The sequence below is a fragment of the Dicentrarchus labrax genome, unplaced genomic scaffold, assembly GCF_905237075.1.
Source record: "Dicentrarchus labrax unplaced genomic scaffold, dlabrax2021, whole genome shotgun sequence".
NCBI lineage: Eukaryota > Metazoa > Chordata > Actinopteri > Moronidae > Dicentrarchus > Dicentrarchus labrax.
Window position 1 is genome coordinate 18,422,880 of NW_026136701.1, and position 21,120 is coordinate 18,443,999.

Below are 21,120 nucleotides of genomic sequence, written 5' to 3' on the forward strand. Positions count from 1 at the left end.
TTTAGTTAGACATTGTCAATCATTTGCATTCGCAGCCTTGTGCATACACATCCACAGCCTGTCCAGAGCACAGTGCCAAGTCTATATCCAACACTGAGGGCAATCAAATATTTACCAAGCAAAATAAGGAGGAGAAATCAGACATCTTGCCATCTGAATAACAAAAGACTTCACCCTTCTTTTAATAAACCTCAGATTCCCAAATCAATCTGAATTAAAGTATTTGATTACCAGTTTCCTAGCAACCCAAGACCAGGGCCATCTGTTGCTTCTGCAGACAGACGAGTCGGCCTGTGCTCTAGCCAGCAGGGAGGAATTCCACCACGCTTTCCATTTTTCAAGCTCATGCAGAGGTCTTTTTTGCATCGAAGGAAAAAGAAAGGACCCAAAAGGACAGAATTCACAATATCTACAAACCTCACAAAGACTGTTTTCGAGAGTGCATTCAGTTCAATAATTTAGCATTGGACTGGAGGAAAAAATGTAATATTCATACAGACAAATGTCCCACTCTATTCCATTCAGGCCCTTAGAGGACTGGGAGGATGCCACATACTTCCTCTGACACAGTGGACTGCGAGACACAGGGTATCAGTTCAGCTAGTGACAAGCCCTGTCAGGAGGACAATGTAAACTCACACAGTTCATTTAAGTTCATATAAATATGATGTGTTTGTCTTTTGGCTTCGCCGTCTATCAGGGAAATGGGGAACTGTGATAGGACAGTTTGGGGATTGATATTAGTGAGAGAATCTCCGGAATATATACAAAAAAGGAGAGAATAAAATGAAAAACCACAGTACTGTACTATACAAATAAATAAAACTACCAGTCAGACGAAAAGGCGAGTCTATGAACATAGGTTTTAAAGAGGTAGTGTACTTCGATAAGGTTTGGGAGCATTTAAGAGACATAGTGAGGGTAGAAGTGTCAAAATTGAAGGAGCAGAGGCAAAGATATACTGACTTAATCCCTAGTGTGGGTCACACTGCAAAAATACTTAATTCTACATTTCCCATAATGCAAGTCTAATTTTTCATGAGACCCTGTGCATAAAATGCTCTTTTAAGTTTCTAACACATCACACAAGCCCAAAGTGATACAACCCTAATGTCATCACCATGACATCATGAAGGTTATTTTCTCAAATTTGACGAAGCTCCTCCAGAGCCACAGAAGTCATTATACAACTGTTTTTTACAGACTGATGAGTAAACTGAACTTTATTTGTAAAAATTAGTGGAGTTTCCCATTAAGACACAATTCATAAGCTGAGGCCGTCCTAGAAGGCAGAATAATAAACTGGGAGGATTTTCCAACACTGGTGCTCCAGTACAGCAAAAGGTCTATCGCTGCATGACTTCAGCTTGTAACAGCTAAAAAGCTTAACCCAGCAGATCTAGAGGCCTTTTAGGACAGTAGGGAGTAAGATGTTACAATGATGTACTCTGGCATCTGGCCATGCAAAGCCTGGTCTGCAATGAGTAACATATTAAAATGTATTAGGAAACAGAGAAGTTAAAACGCTGATGATGTATTTATGCCTTTTGATACAACTGATTACTATATAGTGTCATTATTTCTTATTGATAGTTATTTTAAAGGTTATAAAATATATTAGATTTAAAACATAGCAGCTTGTTGCTATATAAAGACATAGTGGAGTCATTGTATTTGTCTGTGTTGCTATCGCAGCCTGTCTGTGATTTGTTTACAAAGCCAGTCTGCTCTGCACATGCATGTAATCATACTCCCATGTGAGTAGGGAATTATTTCGACCAAACCAGAGTTGGTGATTGTTGTAACAGTGGAAAGACAGTTTTGTTAAGTTATATTTTGTCTCTCTCCACTTGAATGAAGTTGTGATGTTATGATGATATGCAAGCTAAAATTAGCATTTTTGTCTATGGAGTCTGGTGGTGAGTGATAGTGATATTACAGCTGTTGCTGTTTGTTTGCTGAGCTGTATTCAAATGGTTGCAATTGCAACTTCACCGCTAGATGCCACTTAATCCTTCACGCTGGTCCTTTATGACTTGTGCAGAAAACCATGTATAAGTTATTTATAAAACCTTACTTTGGCGTGGAAATGATCTAGCAAAGTCTAGACTTGATGTAAGCAATTTTTAAAAACGAAGCAATGTTCTGTAAATAGGGTGTCAAATTACGATGATTGTAAGGCAGGTGCTGTCAATTTTAATATAAAGATATATAGATATATATCTATAGCTCACAGGTGCGTAATTTGCAAATGGGCTTTTTAGAAAGTGCGTAAGCAAGATTTTAAGCTCAATATCTTTTATGAATCGAGCATAAGCACAACATCATAAATTATCTGATATCTTATTATCTCTTAGCTGAAGGATACATCTGAGAACATTTTCATAAATGAGGCCCCTAGAAGTTGAAAAACACACATTTCAGATTTCTTCAATACAGCTGAACTGTATAGTGTAAAAAATGAAGATAGTTCGGCCTAGAATAGGTTTAGTCGTCACTTTCCTTACATACCTGTCTAAACTAAACTGCTGCTTTTTAATTTTGTACTGGAGGAAAGACAGCTTCACATCATTTGTGTCGCAGTTTGTCCTAATTTTTACAACATTTCATGCAGCTGTTGGCAGCTTCTTAGTATTGGATTCATTGCTGCCAGCTGGAACAGCCAGTATGAAAAGTTACTTGGTTCAACTTTCATTTGTTTTTTTCTTACATTCTCCTGAGACAGTTTATGTGTCTTTTAATTTTGGCTTGTGTTCAGAGTTGTTACAGGAATCACGAAAATAGCTTTGTCCAACTGAGAGTTTAGTAGCAGTCGATTTGGCAGTGGGACACCTCAGCTCTCCCTCACCTTTTCTGTCCCTCTGTTTTCCCCTCCACCTCCTCCTCCCTCCCTACCTCACAGACAAAGTGACTTGACTCCAGGCTGTGTTTGCTATACACTGCAGCATCACTGAGACATTCAATAATGTTTTCCTATAATTAGAAGCTGTAGTAGCGCACTCATTTCCCCTTTTTATTCCTTTCTGGTTGCTGTTGGCTGAGTCCCTGGTTTGATGATATGAGCTATATTTTCCCACCATATGGCTACCTGGCATATAAGTAGACTCTATAATATCCACAGTTTTATTACAGCACATTCATTTCCCTCATGATACTGTGTGAACAGTGTCTCCGCAATAAAACCAATAAATGAATTTTTAGTTGCTCAACTCCTGTTCATAACTTTATCAGATGCTTTATCTCATAAAATCCAGCCATGTTTTGGTGAATTTGACAGTGAACTTGAGAGAAGCACTTCATGAATTCAAAAGGAAGCACTTAAACATTCACAGAGAAAATCTTTGTTTGCCTTTGCTGTTGTTTGTTTGCTCGTAGGATCCTCCCTTTTCCCTCCCTCGGCCACCACTTGCATCATTAACACCATTCAGCCCTGGTGCTGGTGTGGAGGGGGTAAACCAGCCCTTTGGAATCCTTCAATGGCCATTATTAGTATTCTGTGGGGAAATAAAAGGACCCATCTGTGGAGGTGGTGATGAGGGGGGTGACAGGAGGACAGGGGGAGGAGGGAGGGGTTGTCCCTTGAGAGACCGAGGGATTAACCACTGACACATGGAGCCTGCTAATAAGGCGTTTCGGAGAACCCCATCTATAGGATCAGTACATGCACGTGTAATACCCACCAGTCATGCACAGTCATATAGTTTCATATATGCGTAATGTTTTTCACACACTTGCACAGCTCAAAGTCTACCACACACACACACACACACACACACACACACACACACACACACACACACACACACACAGTCGCATCTCCGCATCTTTATTAAATTTGTAGTAGGGCCACATCTGGTCACATACACCCACAGAACAAAAGGAAGAAGCAGAGGGGGGAGAAAAGCCCAGTGTCAGATATGGAGATTTCATTCCGTGCCGCAGAGTATTAATGTGCGTGTGCACGTGCCAAGCATCTGTCACATATAATTGGAGGGTGTCAGGTGCGGACACGGGGCCAGATTCAGTCCACCCACAACATGAATTGTCTGCTCCTGTGACTGGTAGAATCTGTGTGTCAACATCTATATTTATTACGGGGCTGACCCAGAGGTTTGGGAACGATGACTGCCTGATGGGGGATGAATGACTCTCAAGATTGTCATGAATCACACTGCAACGCCCCAGTAGACCAGGAGCGTCTCATTTGCAACAGCCTCAACGTTTGCTGTTGTCAATTTAATCAGAATTCATTGATTGTCCAAAGCTTTTCTCCAGAGAGGGATTTGTGTTAGGCTGAGTAAAAATCTCCCCCTTCAGTGTCTGTTGTAGGTATGTTTACACTTGAGTTAATAGAGCATCGTTGTTAAAGCAGTGACGCAAAATTAGTTTATTTCGCTGTCCAAATTATCTCGACACCAAGTGCAGCACACACACACACGGGATACAAGTGCATGAACACGAGACCCTTTCCCTCATGAGACTTACCTGTCATGGTCACGGTACACAATCCCCCAAGAGTCTCCGATCCTGCTTGATAGGAGAAACCACTGCATCACCAGCATTGGCAGGAAGGTTTTGACACTTCCTTGCGGTAGTTTTGTTTGTGAAGGCATTACAAATTGTCTTGGTGTGCAGTTCTGGCTTCAGCTTTATCAGACTGTTCATGAATGTCTGCTGACAAGAGGAAAAGTATTGCTCATTACCTATGAGCTTTCATTCACGGTAGGTAAGTAATGTGACACACGGGTTGATAAGACTGCTTGGAGTGGGATTTTACCCAAGGGGCGCGGCAATTAACAGGCATGCAGAGCAGCCTTGACAACAATATGGCAAGGGGGTTTTGCCTCCCTCAGTCTAACCTAAATTTAACGTAAATGACAGTATGGTTTAGAGTGCTTGGATAGAAATAGATCACTGGGACTGGAGGAGAGACAAGGTAATGTAATGTCATTCACCGCAAATCAGGTCTCGTTGGCTTCCTGAGATACGGTGGATCCAGAAATAGAATTTTGCTGACAGAGGAAGTTGTTGCGACCAAAGATCGATACACTCACTCGCCCCCCTGCTTTAAGCCTAAGGCATTTTCTAAGCACTGCATTTTGTTTTCCCTGTTCCCGTCTGGCCGTGCCCTGACTTAAGAGACGATGGTTTTGGCTGTAATAAAGTTTACTCCTGAAAGACTGGGGTGCCTGCAGAGTCAGATTACTTACTGAGGCTGCAGTCAGTCAGAACTCTGCTTTAGAAACATTGATGTTTGAACATACAAGTTGTTTTCATTACTGATTATTCTACCAATAATATAGACCAACAGTTTAAATGCAAAAATATTTAATTCTCACATTTGAGAATCTTCACAAAACTTGTTTGGCTTCATGTGCTTGGTGAGCAGTTTTAAATGAAATGAATGAGCACCAGCTTTGATTCTGGTATCTAGTTCTTATAATGTATCGATGCATTGGACAAAATCCAGGGTTTCGTGTAATTGTCCAATCTCGACATTGTTGTCCGTTGACAGGGTTGTGACCATAGACTGTATAAATAAAAATGGACATGGCCTCTGTGACATCACCCATAGGTTTCTGAAGAACCACTGGAAATTCAAAGTGCGGTCAACTGTGGCCATCGCCATCTTATCAGCCCCGAATCCGCTGCATCCCGGCTAATCCAAAAATGGGCAAATACGTGGCGTGTATCTGGAGCTGAGGCAGACCGAATGAAGCCTGGATACTCAAAACAGCTGCCTGTGATGACACCTACCTGTTCTTCAAAGCGGGTAATTTACTTAATTATGCATAACTTTAAGCCTTAATATAATTTAAACAGGTGAGTATATAAAAATTCATACCCGTACAATTTTCATGAACTACGAATTTAGATATAGAGAAGGTACCAGGCTGTAAACGTGTTTATTTCTGCTGTAAGTTTCGCATTTTAATATGGGGCCTTATGAAGATTGACTCACTTCTGTAGGCAACCTCAAGTGGCTGTTAGAGGAACTGCAGTGTTTGTTAGTTCTGTGTTGGCTTCATTTGCCAGCTGTGGAGGTTGCGACTTAATTGTAAAAGTAAGTCAACCCATACTCCTTACATATGTGAATCGTTCATTTCAACATCTGACAAACGTTATGTACTCAAAGGTGATTTGACTCTGCAGTGGCTGTGTCAAATATAAATTAATGTCCTAAATGAACAGATGAATGGCATCTGTCTGGCATAGTGCTGAGTTTTACACCCTCAGAGTTAAACACTGACGATTTTGCCTCGCGCCAACATGCGGCAGTCAGTCTTTCCCCATATGGCTCTGAACATGCTCACAAGCTGCTGTCAGTCAGTGACTAGATGCCTCCTACACCAAACAGTGGAAGTGATATGGGCCTACGCTACACGTCCAGCAAAACAGCAGCAGATGGTGAATATTCTGGATCCACGAGCCATTGTGATGGACACCTCTGAGACTCAACTGAGTGACAGCTGTTTCTCAGTACGTGTCCAGTTACTGTGCAATCAGCTGCAGATCAGGCAAGTGACCTGGAGGGTGGATTGGCAGGAGGTTTGGCAAAAAAAGCTTAATCACAGATGTGATGTCATCAACATGCACTCTTTGGTGTATCATTAACTGATAATGATGAGGTCTGTCCTCATCTCCTCAGCAGGACAGGTCAAGAATTGGTTTCTTTTTTAAAAGACTGGATAATATCTTTAAAAACCAGAAACCACTCTGGATATGAAAGGTACAGTTTCATTTTTATAAAGAGATTAATAAAAATTGAAAGAACAAACACTAAAAATAAAATACATTCTGCTGTTTTTTCTGCAGCTGAATGAAACGCTGACTTTATAATTGTTTTCCAAGATACATGATCTACAAGGCTTTTTAACAGTCTAATCAATTGGTGCATTACTTTTGTAGCTATGACTACAGAGACACTCTGTCAAGACATTCTACGAGATCATGTTTTGCAGATGTTAGCTGCCAAACTCTAAAAAGCAACTTATGTATAATGAAAGATGGCTGCATGCATCTCACCTGCATGAATTAGAATCAGCTTACCGTAAAGAAATTAAGCATCTAAAGCATCCAAGCAGACAGTCGGTAAAACATGATTTACACTCACAACCACACACAGTGGAAGTTAAACCAAGGGAGCTTAATTTTAACTTTCATTACTTTATCATTACATTAGTATTTTTAGCCCTACATGTTATGCACAGAGATGCAAAATCATATCCTACATTGTCCTTTGTGGAATATACAATGTATGAACCCATATGTGAAAAAACAGTAATGCATACAACAGCATACATCTCTGTTTTCTTCTTCTGTTTTTTTTTTTTAGACAACAAAGAAACTCTTTTGAAAATAATGTTGTGAATTGAGCCATTAACTTGACAAGTACTCTCAAAGGTATAAAGCTTGGAAAGTTTGATGAATGGCTTCACTAAGCACAGCATTGGATTCTTATCAGTTCTCATGCACACAGGTACTTACATCGCTAAACACTACTATGTAATTATATTCTGTCAGTTACAAATACATTCCTAACACTTGAGGAAGACTATATGTCAAAAACACTTTTGTGATGATTGCTTAGAAATGTGACATCAATCCTAACAGGGCATGTGCAACGTTGATTTGGTCGTTGACTTTGTATCATGGTTATTATGGGTAGACTTTTGCCTAATTTTGATTGGGCTGATCACAGTGTACTAAACCAATGTTTAGACACTTCGTCTTCAGTATTTGTGTGTCTCGCTAGGCTTAACATCAGTCAATTAAATTAGCTTAATGTGATCATCTGCAGTGTGTTTGTTTTTATTTAGAGACATCTTTGATGCTAAGCAGTCATTGCCGTGTTGTTTTCACTGCATTTCTCAGTAATCACTGTGCCAGTACAGTGATGTCACTGGACTGACAGCCGCTGCCAAACAAACAAAGCATGAGCTTTTTTACTGAGACTACAAATAACAGAACGGCAGAAATTAACACAGTGACTACGTCTGAAGAGACGAGAATATCTGCACCGTTATCAGGTGTGTTTTAAGATATGATGTGATATAGATGTAGATAGATAAAGCTGACTTTTAGTTATCTATTAGACTTCATGACAGACAAATAGGCCAAGTAATGAACTTGACCTGGAGTATTTTGCAATAAATCTAAGTGTTTTTAATCAGTTTACTAATTCTTGCAAAAATGGAGTGCAAAATCCACAAAACATGTTGTTTGTTTCATGAACGCAAAGAAGAGTATTCCACCCTACTACGATTTCATACATTTCTGAATATTCCTAAATTACGTATTTTCTCTGATAACAATACTTCAATTAGCACCAATCAGCAAATTCAGTCCAAAAACTAATAGTGACCTGAGGGAAGTTACTACACAGAATCACTGGAAACATTAACACTATTTTCCATCTATATATATATTGGGGCTTTTTGCCTTTATTGGATAGGACAGCTGAAGATAGAGGAAAGAAAGAGGGACGACATGCAGCAGGGGGCCACAGTTCAGATCTGAACCCATGATTGTGATGAATCCATCCAAACTTTCAACTATTCTCAGATACTCTCAGTATCACAGAGACAATGTAAAGATTCAAGTCAGTCCCACTTTAGGTGAACTTCAGCCAGAGATCAGTGCACATCAGACAAGTTTTGATCAGCAAATGCAGGTCACAGTGTGTAGATTCAATCATTGTATCAGTCAGTTACAGAGTCAGTGGCAAAACCAAACATTTAATATTATATATATTACACTTTAGAAACAAGCCAATTAATGTAACAAAAGATCCCTGATGGGAAGAGCCGTGTTGGAGGAGAGCCCTCCAACAGAAGGGAAGAGAGACAAAAGGGAAATTGTGGGACACACAGGCAGAGCCTGTCTCCCCTCTACGCGATGCGGATGCTGTAACCCAGGGAGCTCAGGATGTCGCTCACAGGTGTGAATGAAGAGCCTGGTTGGTTGCCTCGCCTCCCTGTGTTTCCCACTCACACCTCTCTCCTTATCACACAGCCTGACTTTTTATAGAGCTGCCACAGACAATTCCCGAAGAGTTATGTGTTGCTCAGTGACAGGCAGTACCTTTTTGTTATGAATATGTGTGAAAAGATGGGAAAAGCCTATGCCCGCTTTGTGCCTCCGCCTCTCAAAGGGAACACTTACCTTTTGGCGTGCGTGTGAGGTTTGGGATAAAGCAATCCAGGATCTCTGTATGTGAGCACTTTCAAGCGTGAGGAGTTTGTAAGATCGGAGAAGATGCATTTTACAAAGGTGATACAAGAATGTTAAAACAAGAAACTGTTCCCATTATGAACAAAAAATATTGTGATAAAGTCAACGTCTTCAAGTGCTTTCTCTTAGTTTTTGCGCAAGAGAAAAGGGACTTTGCAAGCTACACTATTCTCCGGCAACTTTTTCTTCAAACGCTTGTTGTGTTTCACTGTCCATAGAACTTGTTACATCTGGAGCTGTGCCCTTAGAAACACTACTGTTACATCCTGCATTATACAGTCGTTGCCAGTGTTTTGTCGACACATTTCCCTACCACACACACACACCTTCCTAATATCTCATTCATTAAAAGGAAAGAAGAAAGATAACATAACCACAAGCTGTGTGTCAGCGTGTAAATTTGACTCTCATGAGCACATAACCCATGAAGCCTAAACCTGATAAGCGTATCTCTCTACCCTCTACTGTTCTCCATTCATTAACACCCTGCTCATTCAGGAAATCTGTCACAACTTTAGAGAAGTGAGGGTGAATGATGTGGAAAGGGATGCAACAGTGGATGTCTGCAGGAGGAAGGAGTAATAGGGTGTCTTTCTCCTTCATTTGGAGGCAAGTGAGAGAGACGAGGAGGAGAATAAAAAGAGCATGAACATGTTTCTTCACTAATCTCACACTGAGTTTTCACACCTAACTGCTCCAGCAATGATACATAATTCAGTGTTTGCACAGCCTTGCCCAAACCAGAATGAGCTGTGTGAGCATATGAGATACGGGCAAAGACAAAAAGACGGTAAAGCCGCAAGGTGTCTGTTCACCTCACGCTGAACTCTGAAGGTCAGCATGTGTGAAGTTTGGATGCTCTGATGCATGACCTGATTCTTTTTCACAAACTCCATTGAGCAGCCAAAGATAACTTTTGAGATTCATACAAAACATAGCATAACTTCCTATTGAAGTCCCCACACCCACTCAAGTAAGTTCAAAAGCCAGCCGGACCGCCTGCTGTGACACACCCCCACTGAGATTGTTAAACAGAAATTTTGAGCAGCACATGGGACACAACAGTTCTCCGTTCGTGTCTTTTGGAGAACTGGGAGAAGACAACTTTAAAGAAATTTGTTTGATGTTAAAAAACACAGAGTCACAAGCTCTGGGGATCTATCCGGTTAAGTACCACTACGACTACAGGGAATGATAGTTCTGAGGATAAGCCTGTTAAAAATGTATGCTAACAAATTAGAATTTGCACTAGCATACACAGTCATAATGGACTTACATGGGGGGGTGTCTTGCAAATACTGTTTAACCCAAGGATCATATTTCCAAACTATTCTTAATGCTTGTGTTTGTGCTTGCACTTAGATGGGTAGGATTTGCCACCACAGGACAATTCAAATGATATTAGAGCTGTCAGTGGAGACATGACATTAAGATTGTTTTCTGGGGGGTTATAATCTATTTGGCAGTATTTTATTGTCCCGAGAATCAACTTCTGCTCCTTTGTGAATTAGGTAAGGTAAAGTGTGTAACGTTTAGTAGGATCTATTGGCAGAAATGAAATATAGTATTCATAGGTATGTTTTCATTAGTGTGTAATCATCTAAAAATAAGATTTTTGTGTTTCTGTTAGAATGAGCTGAAGGTCACCTTCCTTAAAGTTTAAACCGCCATGTTTCGACAGTAGCCCAGAACGGACAAACCAAAAACTTGGTTGAAAGCAAGTGAGTTGCAATCTGCAACTACAGCACTAGATGCCACTAAATCCTACACAAGGATAAAAAATAACTCCATGATAGTTCAAGTATCTAGAGAGGAAATACTTCCTTTTTCCTTGCACAAAATTATTAAAGCTGTTATAATCAATATTCACAATGAATGAAAATTGCTATGGGTATAATGTGAGAAAAACGACCCACAAGACGTTTCCATCAGCTCCACAGAACATTTCTAACTTCTTTTTGAGGTAATTGTTTTTGGTTTTATGGGTTGCAACAATGTTCGGTCTCACCAGTCTCATTAGCGCTGTTTCAGGAGTCAGCTGTTTACAGAAAAAAAAACCTCTGATAAACCCACTGCACACTACCTGCTCAGCACCAAACAGAATTTGTGGAGCAACTAAAGAGACTGTTGCTAGAGACCAAAAATGGAGCTAAAGATTTCTCTCATCAATCTCATCTCATCTCATCAAACAGAACACATGATATCATTTTAGAAAGGACAAAATGGTGTTGTTTATTTTAGGTTATCATATTCAAACTTAGCTTGGAGACACACACATACAGCAGCTAAGAAAATGACATTTGAGATGGTCATTTTCCTTCCTGGCCATATAGCCTCATGATAAATGATGGATAGTTCTGGTTACTCATGATTACTCAAGTAGCACAGGTAAAGTGTTTCCCTCTAAGCCAGAAGCAACTCTTGATCAGTGGTCCATGTCTGCACAACCTCGCCCACATCTCCTATTTTCTTACTCCCTGCCTCTTCTCTCTCCCTCTCGCTGCTCCCAGAGGGGCTGCTGTTCACCGCAGAGTGCCTCCTGCTTAATGGTAGATGTGACAGAGCCCACCACAAGATGGGATTTGAGGGAGAGGGGGACTGGGGGCTGCCACAGTCGCGTGTTTCATTGCAGGCATGACCGGACCGTCCCCCCCCCCCAAAAAAACCCTGACCATTGAATGATTCATGAGGTGAAATGTAAGGGGGAGGGGTGTTGGGGATAGAGGGGATTGAGGTGTGTGTGATTGCATCATTGCTGTGTCTGGGCCTCTCTTGTGAGTGCTGTATTCTTAACCCTGACACGCAAGAGAGATGTCGGGGGAGAAGGAGTAGGGGCAGTGTTTGTGTTGGAGGTAAATATACACACAGACACACACACACACACACACACACACACACACACACACACACACACACACACACACACCACTGAAGGACAGGCAGAAATGTTAATCATACAAGTAATAAATCAGTATTACACATGCACACACACTCCTGGCTTCACACGCTCATCAGACACATGGTGACAAAGAAAGCTGGGTGTGGCTGTGGGGTGCAGTATGGGTATCCCCACTGGAAAAGCCCTGAACACCACCTCCCCTTCCCCCTCTAACACCTTATACATAATTAAGACATATCTAGAGGCATCACAGGGCAGAAGGAAGATTATTAAAAGCTGTGTATGATTCCAAACTCTGTGTAGAGTGAGCCAAGCTGATTTTGCAGCTGTAGTTTTGGAAGATCCTCCCATTTTTCCCTCCAAGAACTCGCCAACAACACAAGCCAGGAACACAACTCTCTTGAAAAATTAAGATCAATTGTAAAACAGCTCGAAGACATTAATGGGGGTATAAGAAGTGGAGTGATGCATGCCGTGGAGAAGCGATGGTGTGGGGCTGCAAAGGAGGAGGAGTCATCTTTTATTGATTCAGGCATAAATGTAGATTATCTACAAATTGGTTGAGGGTGGCCCCTCATGTGAAGCCTACTGCTGCGCAAACAAATTGGAGAATTTGTCTCAATATCCACTTGTGGGCATGAATATCAAATTTGTTTATGAATACACATATTTTTTTCTTTCCTCTGAATTCCTTGCTCCATGAATCTTTTTGTAAAAAAAAAAAGAGTCTGTTTGTCAGGAGGACTATACCTGCTTTTCTTCTTGACGGCTGAAGAGGAAGAAAGCAGGGGGGAAGGGAGAGAGGGATAAATAAAGAATGGAGACATCCTATAGATCACACAGGTAGCTCAAACCCTGACAATCGACAATCTCTCAGCCTTTTCTTAGCAGCTCCTATGAATCAACGTCCTCGGGGGAAGAAACAAAGATGTATCTCTCAGAATGTTTGTGTGACAGTTTCTTGTGGCTAATTCATTTTGTTGAATTTCATTAATCATATTTACCACCTGTGCTTAACTGTGCCAGTGACTGGTGGTGTTATTACAGTATCTGTGAGGAATACAGTGTGTATGTGTGTTTCCACTGTTCTGCAGGCAGTGTGTGTACACAAATGAAAGGTGTAAAGAAGAACCCCATCCCAATGCAAAAGGTCTGCCTGTGTAAAGCACACAAATAGCAAAATGCACTCATAGACATGCACACAAACCCACACACACACACACACACACACTCTCTCTCTCTATCTCTCTCCTTGTCCACACATACAAACACACTTGACACATGCGTATACATAACCATGTCCCTTTGTGGACCGTTGCCATGCAACATTTCTCTGATTGGGTTAGTTGAGCTCTGGTGCATGTGCACTCTCTCTCTCACACACACACACACACACACACACACACACACACACTCCTGCTGGCTGATGAGGATCAGATCACACACACACTCCTTTGCCACACCCATCCTCCTCTCCCACGGGACACAGCTGCACATCCAAGGCCAAGGATAGCGTGAGGAGAACGATGCGGTTGTTTCTGGAGGGGGGAAGCTCTCTGCTGCTCACTCCAGGGTCGCTGCTTATCTCGACGGTCTCCTTGGAGATGTTGGATGGTTCTTCCGTTTGAGTTACAGGTGCATTCACTCAGATGTATTTCACCCTTTTTTCTCTTAATTTTTATGAACTGTAACCTAAAATTTTAAAAACACATCTGGAAATGTTATTTAATGGTGAGGATGGATTAATAAAAGACACCAAATGCTCCTCACTTTGCTTTTTTTCTCATAATGCAATGTTAGCTCCTCTTGCTGAAGGGTTAGACCAGTTCTGCACAGTGCACCAGTGCTTTAGGTCCCTCAGATCTTCTGTTTCATCTCTGTTGATCTGGCTTTAGAAAGATAAATTTAACCTGACAGGACATCAGGTCGACATAACCCGCTAGAGAACACCAGAGTTGGTGCTGTGGCTGCTGGAGGATGTTTCACTTTGTTGTCTGTAATGTGACTTGAGGTTTGTGTTTGTTTTTCAGGAGACAATCTCTGCTCAGACAAATATGTGGCCCTTGGTAAACCTTTAAAGGTAGATTGAGTTTGATTCTAATGTAAGTTGCAAACAAAAGACTCTATTCAAGATGTGTGAGAACTATAGCTCTTTACGGTTGCTGCACTTTCACTTTCAACACATGAATCGTCTTAAAAATGATGTATTTCAAAGATTAGACATTGATTAGAAAATGTTGTTGTTTACAAAAATTTATTCATACAAATCTTACAACACTTTCATAACATTGAGAAACGTAAAACCCCATATGAGGACTCCTGTGTGTATAACGATGTCACTTGTACTAAGGTTCACTTTTAAAACACATTGTTTTCAGATAGATAAGAGATTAAACATTGAAGTAAGGCGTTTGGCTCTTTCAGAAATATCAACATCAGGCATTTTCTTTGATCTGAACAACATCTCTGTCATGTTCTGAAACCATTTTATTCTAGATAGTGATGCACATAGTTGTAAATAATATGTCGGGGATATTTTCTGATTAATAGATTACTGACCAATATCAAAATAATCAACAACACCTCATAATCAACAGTAACAAACACTGGTCATTGTTCACAACTCTCACAGACACTGAACACCCCAAACTCATGCACACGCACACATACACACACATTGCCTGCTCCATCAACATATACATTCTATTCTTTTTTTCTTTTTTTTACTCAATGGATCATTGGCCATGCTTTAAAAGAAAGCCTAATTCTACTACTCTTGGGGCAGACTAAGCCGAGCGATTAAACAGAGTAAAAGGAAGTTTCAATGTAAGCTAATGGACTGCAGCATTGTAGGGCCACTAAAATTGCCATCTGTCACTTGTGGCGAATTTTTTGATTTTTTATTTTTTTCTCACGTCGAAGCAAGGCACCAAAGCCAAAAGCTGTTTCCACCTCCGCATGCGCGCTCAGTCACTCATTCACAACATCAACAAACATCAGATGCACACACACACACACACACACACACACACACTAGCGCATAAACCAAAATGCGCACTGATATGCAAACATCTACATCCACACACATTCACACAAAGCCTGTAGGATAAAGCCAAATTGAAGGAGGAGTGTATTGATAGTTTCTTTGAGAGAACGCAGGCCACTGATTGGATTGCAAGGGTACATAAAGCTGCATTTGCATAATATTGAATAAATGCACAAGATATCTCCCTAATAAAAGTCAGTGGGAAGATCCCTCTGCTGGAGGGCTGAATTCAGAGTGGCCTCGTCCAGCTTCGCTCACATAACTTGATCCACACTTAATCCGTCTGCTGAAACCAAAGTGATGGGAATTCAACATCTGATATTTTCTATCAGACTCATTGACCCTGATCTCACTTTGGCAGGTGTGGAGAGGCTGCGGACGCCGCTCTCGCCTCTTGTTTGTTTCTGTATCCAGGTGCGACAACCTCTCTCAGGCTTGTGGGTGCTGTAACCTGTCTCTTATGTAACAGCCTACTTTGCTTTCTATCACAAACATTATCTCTCTTTGTCTCCTGCTCTCTCATCCTCTCCACGCATATCTCTCTCTCTCTCTCAGCTCACACTCTCTTCGTCTCTTTATCACACCCTCACAGCACATACCCCTGTAGACATCTAACACAGATCAGCTTCGTCTTAACAATGAACTACAGCACTGTCAAATCAACAACTTAGCACGGCGATCTAGAAGCAAAAGAATATCTAAAAACCGTGACCAGGACAAAGGCAATAAGCAGAAAGGGGGTCCAGTGTCATGTCTTATGATATCCACAATGACAGCAGCAGGGGAGGTAAAAATTCAACAAGTCAGTGCAGTACCAGTTTCCACCACCTCTAGCCCTCCTAGTTCACATTCCCAACACATCTGAGGGGGGAGTGGTGCTGAAATAGGCTTAACACAGCCCACCTCCCAAATAGCACAATCCAAAAAAGCACGATGGCATGCAGTTTCTAAGCAAAATTAGCAAGGTGTCCGTTTCCACATGCACCAATAAATAAGAAACAAGATAAATATTCCTAACTGTAACTCAGATGCTACCTTTCCTCTCCACCTCTTGTCAAAATATGCTTCATTTTCTGCATCTTACATGTTCTGGGTCCATTCTGACTATTTGTAGTGCTGCCCAAATACAATCAACAATTGAAGCACATTCTTCCAGATAATTGTGTTGACTGAACACAGACAACATTGAGATGAATATGTGCACTGTGTAATTTTATACTGTACATAATACACACATGTGGGACATTCTTTACACAGTCCTATCGAGCATGATTTATCTCCTGCAGTAAATGACTTTGAGGCAAGTGAGCAAGCAGTGTTTGCCGCATACTGCTGACAGCAACTTGAGTGCTTCCTTTATGTTGAGTAAAGGCAACAATGCCCTTGCAAAAGCCTGCAATTAAATTTCTGTTTAAAAAGGGGTTGGATTTTACCACCAGTTACATGAATGACCGTGTAAGCCAATCAGTTATCCATCAAATGAGAGGCTGTACAACAGAAGCCATCTGAATTCCCCTGGAGGGGCAGCAAGCTATACAAACCCACAGAGCTCCCCTTAAGAGAGCGAGGAGAAGGGTGGACAAGGGCAACATCTATCATTTAGGATAAGCCGGATGTGCCTCACATAGCATGCTCACTGCTTCTTTGGGCCTGTTTGGAAAACAAACAACACTAAAAAAATAGAACGTTGGTTACAAAAATAAGTATAACATTCAATACTTTGATTGTCTTTTTAAAATCTATTTATTTTCTGCATATGTAGATGACCTTTAAAGATTTCAAGCGCATAACGTTGAAGGTGCACAATTATCTTTTTTTTTTCTGATTTCTTCTTCTTTTTTTTTTTTTTTTTAAGTCATTTTGTTTTGTTTTCAACATCTTAACATGAAAATAAAATATTGGTCCACAAAGTATAACTGTGCGGTATCAAGTGCTTTTGTACAAAAAGAAAAAAAAACGATATTATTATTAAAATATTCATTTTAATGGCTTTACTTCATACATAAATACATGTTGAAAGAACACAGGCGCAATCCACTGGTTGGTCAGATATATCTGAATGACTTTGATTTAACGACTGGATGTATATACACAGGAGGGCAGTTTGGGCGCTTTAACAACGCTACAAATAGGCAAGTCGGCGTCCTTTGTTCCTAACTCTCTGTCTGTACCTTCTTCCCAGAACCGCTGCCAGGTATTTCTGCACGGCCATCTGCTTTCTATAGCGACTGTAGCTGTCGGTGAAGATCCCATCTGAATGTCTTTTGGATAAGGGCTCTGACTCGTCCTCCATGCTGTTGTCTTCACTGAAAAAAACAAAGGAAAAACAAACAAACAAGAAAATAACATTAGTTAAAGCTGCAGCCTTCCACCTCTTAACAGTTCTGATCTTTTTTTGTTGTTGATTTTTTTGATTTAACATCTCAGCTTTGATAACCTCTTTATCTTTCCATGATGCAAAGTTCATTAATAATCATTAAAAATGCATTTATGGGCCTTTTATCCTTTTTTTCGTTTGAAAAAAGGCGGCAAGCAGGACAGTGTATTTAAGCGGTTTTTTAAAAAAAGAAAAGTTATAAATTATTAATTGGCAGCCCCGTTGCATCTTCTGGCGCACGATTTTCCAATAGGGCAAACAAAATCAATTTATGGATTGATCACATAGAAATCGTATAGTGCATTTTACTCTCAGAAAACTGACCCTCTGTTGTCTTAATAACTAATCATGAACGCAGTAACACGCCACATCAAAAACACAAAAGGAAGGTCATGGAAATGTCTAGACGTTGTTTTTTTTATATATATTTATAGAGAGAGAGAGAGAGAGAGATATTCAAATAAATAAATAAATAAAAGACGCACATATAATGACAGACAGTGATGCAGCAGCCTGGACTTGTGCAGCGGTGAAACATAAAGGATGATGACTGCAGGTGAACGCTTATAAGAAATGCCCTTACCCTGCACGAATTGTCATCAGAGAATGCAGATAATGTCTCGCTGTTAACTGACCCAGGATCTCCCTCAAGGCTCTATCTAATTCTTCCTCAGCATGCCTTTCTGGTCTGAGATGATAAAACGCCAAAACACACAGATCATCAGTGACTAAAAAAAAGCGCAGACAAAATGATCAAAAGTAGCCTAAAATGTCCCCCACCCACCCGCAGGTCTAATATCACATCAGGTGCTATTAAATCGGAGCCTCGTAGCCTTTTTTTTTTTTTTTTTTTTGCACACAGGTTTATGTATCCTTCCTTAATCTGCCGAGCTTTTTATATTGATTATTAACAATATTTGGAACCAACATTTTAGGCTACTCGGTATGAAAATAACACTGAACAAATAACATGAAATACTCTGGGAAAAACCAAAGCAAGCAAACATTATCGCAAAAAACAGCAAAAAAGTCATTAAAATGGAATCCAGCTGGAGGACTTCATAGCTGTGATGTGAAAGCACGTTTACCTCTTCTCTGGTGGGTAGTATAGAGTGTACGCGTCGTCGTTTAGGGATGGTGGGCTTCGTATAGCAATCTGATCGCTATCAAAACCCATGTCGGATAATGAATTCCCATCCTCGTCGAAGGCGTCGTTTTCAAGTCTGCAAAAAAAGGAGAGAGCATTCATCACAAATTAGATGCGTGCTCAAGTGGGACGCAGGAGTGAAAGAATGCCAAAATGTCTGCATCAGTTTCTAAAACCAGTGGGAGGTTAAATGCATTAGAGATTGGAGAAGAAAGGGAAAATAAATAGCTGAAGGTGTTTTTAAATAAAGACCAGAAAACGAATTATTTTAATTTGACCAAAAAATTAAAATAATGGCTTAAAATGTGTTAAATGTTTGTAGCTTTATTTATTTGTTTCGTTAAATAGATTCTTTTCATCGGGAAAAATCTGTTTTTTTTTTATTCCAACTTGATGCTGCTGCTCATAGCAGAGGCAATACAGCCTCATTAATTATTTAAAAATCGAAACAATGGGTGTGAAAGTGATCGCATTTAGTGTGGGCGTGGAGCCAGCCTTTTATTAAAAGAATGCTGCAATTATAGCAGTGGAAAAATTAGAATCAGTACGAACCACGCCCAAATTATGTATATACTTTTCACAGGAAAAAAAAAGGAATAAATCTTAAATGGATAGAGCTCTCCTATTCGTTTCGCCTCGCCTCTCAATGGTGACGCCAGTCCACCGTCATCCCAAGAGCTATCCATTGCACTGACTGCACTCTCATTTTTAATAAGGGGAGTTCTGCGAACCGTCCCACCGGACAGATACCTCTACGCTATTTCCATTTCCATTTTCCACACTAGAATTGCATTTGTGTGTGTTAAAATGACCTTTTTGTCATCTCTCTCAATTCTGTGATTTAAAATTGGGCGCAGAGTTTGTGCGCAATTACGCACACTTTTAATATAAAAGTACCCAAATCCAAATAATAAAATAACACTTTACCATAAATCACAATGCAATATCATTAAACAAAAATGGTGTTCAGCAGCATTATACAGGTATGAATGAAAAAAATACTATCATGATCAGGTTATAAAGAGGCGTGAAGCGCGTACACCTACCTAATCTTAGGATAACTTAGTCCGATAGGTGTGCAGAAGACGCTGTAGTGCATTAAGATTCCGTAGATGAGCAAGATTAAAGTCGCTTTACTCGAACTGGCCATGCTGTTAGAAAATGAAAAAAAAAAACGGAACATTAAACAGGTTAGTGCAATAGAAACAACATGCTCGCTCTTTTGTTCCGTCAGATTCACACACAGTGCTACTTCTCCTATTACAAACTACAAAGCTGGATCGAATAGAAAAACCTGTTTAAATGAACTGGAATAAAAACACACGTCCGGTTTGCTCAAACCAAAAACATTTTTAGTCTGTTTCATTCATCCCATTTCGTAAAAGTTTAACTATTTAAAAAAAAAAAAAAAACAGCAGATCTCCATGCAGGGGAAAAAAAGAGAGAGAGAATAATTTCCATTACTTTATCTCGCTCTCCATCAATGAATTTCTCCGAGTTTTTTCTTTTCTTTTCGTTTTTTTTTTTAAGACAATCCGCAGATAAAGCACATACCTATAGCAGGGAAGCAGAGAGCGCTGTGCTGTAGGATGTGATCCGGGCGCGGCTGTGGTTAGTGTGTGTGTGAGAGAGAGAAAGAGGGAGAGAGAGAGAGAGACGGTTTCTTTCTCACGGCACTTCTTTTCCTGGCTGAAGCGCCTCCGTCGTCTCCTTACGTTCCCCTCAGAGCAGCCTATCTCACTTTTATACACAACGAACAGGACCCAGGCAGTCGCACAGGCAGACAGAAAACTCGGTGGGAAAGTGCGCCGTATGTTCGTCTACATATCGTTGCTCTAAACTTTTGTCCTGTGCTGTGGTTGCCTTGGATTTTTATCCTTGTATCGTAAGCCTTGTCCCCCCCCCCCCCCCCCCCTCCCCTCCCTCACTCCCTCTCTCCCTCCTCCCTCCAATAAGTCACATTAAGGATGCTATAGACGTCATCAAGTCTGCCTCCCGGAATATAAAAGTACAGTTCCTTCCTCATCGATGCATCCGTCAGACTCTCCCCCCTCCCCCCTCCCCCCTCCCCACCTCACCCTCACCCCACCTCCACCTCCCCCTAAGATGGAAGTTTACTTCCAAACTTTCTTTTTTCTTCTTCTTTTTTTTAATGAAAAAACTGAAATGGTTGTCGATGAACTTTCGCACAGGACGATGTGACGGCCTACAGATCAATTTGTCCCCCCCAGCGTCATCATTAAGTCCAATTAGGCTTTTATGATTATGACTGAGCTGGGAAATGATCGTCTTTGCTGGTGGTGGTTAATTGTGACTGGATGTTTTTGATGGGGGGGGGGATATCAGGCTTCCGGTGACCAAGTTCAAGGCCTCTGGGGAGTCCGGAGCTGTCCGGTGCTGAAACCAATCCTCTCAGA

The 21,120-nt window shown here is 40.8% G+C and overlaps 1 protein-coding gene across 2 annotated transcripts; it reads right to left on the minus strand.

The window, feature by feature from the left end:
* Window positions 1–14,370: 14,370 nt before the first annotated feature.
* On the minus strand, window positions 14,371–20,260 carry adcyap1b (adenylate cyclase activating polypeptide 1b). 2 transcript variants are annotated; one of them, XM_051410323.1, is made up of 5 exons: window positions 20,168–20,260; window positions 19,750–19,854; window positions 18,645–18,779; window positions 18,140–18,244; window positions 14,371–17,485 (listed from the first exon to the last, which is right to left on the minus strand). In XM_051410323.1, the coding sequence occupies exons 1-5, from the start codon at window positions 20,182–20,184 to the stop codon at window positions 17,302–17,304; spliced, it is 546 nt and encodes a 181-aa protein (XP_051266283.1). In that variant the 5' UTR covers window positions 20,185–20,260; the 3' UTR covers window positions 14,371–17,301. The 2 variants fall into 2 exon arrangements, with proteins under 2 accessions (XP_051266283.1, XP_051266294.1); XM_051410334.1 differs by lacking the exon at window positions 18,140–18,244.
* Between the last annotated feature and the right edge of the window lie 860 nt (window positions 20,261–21,120).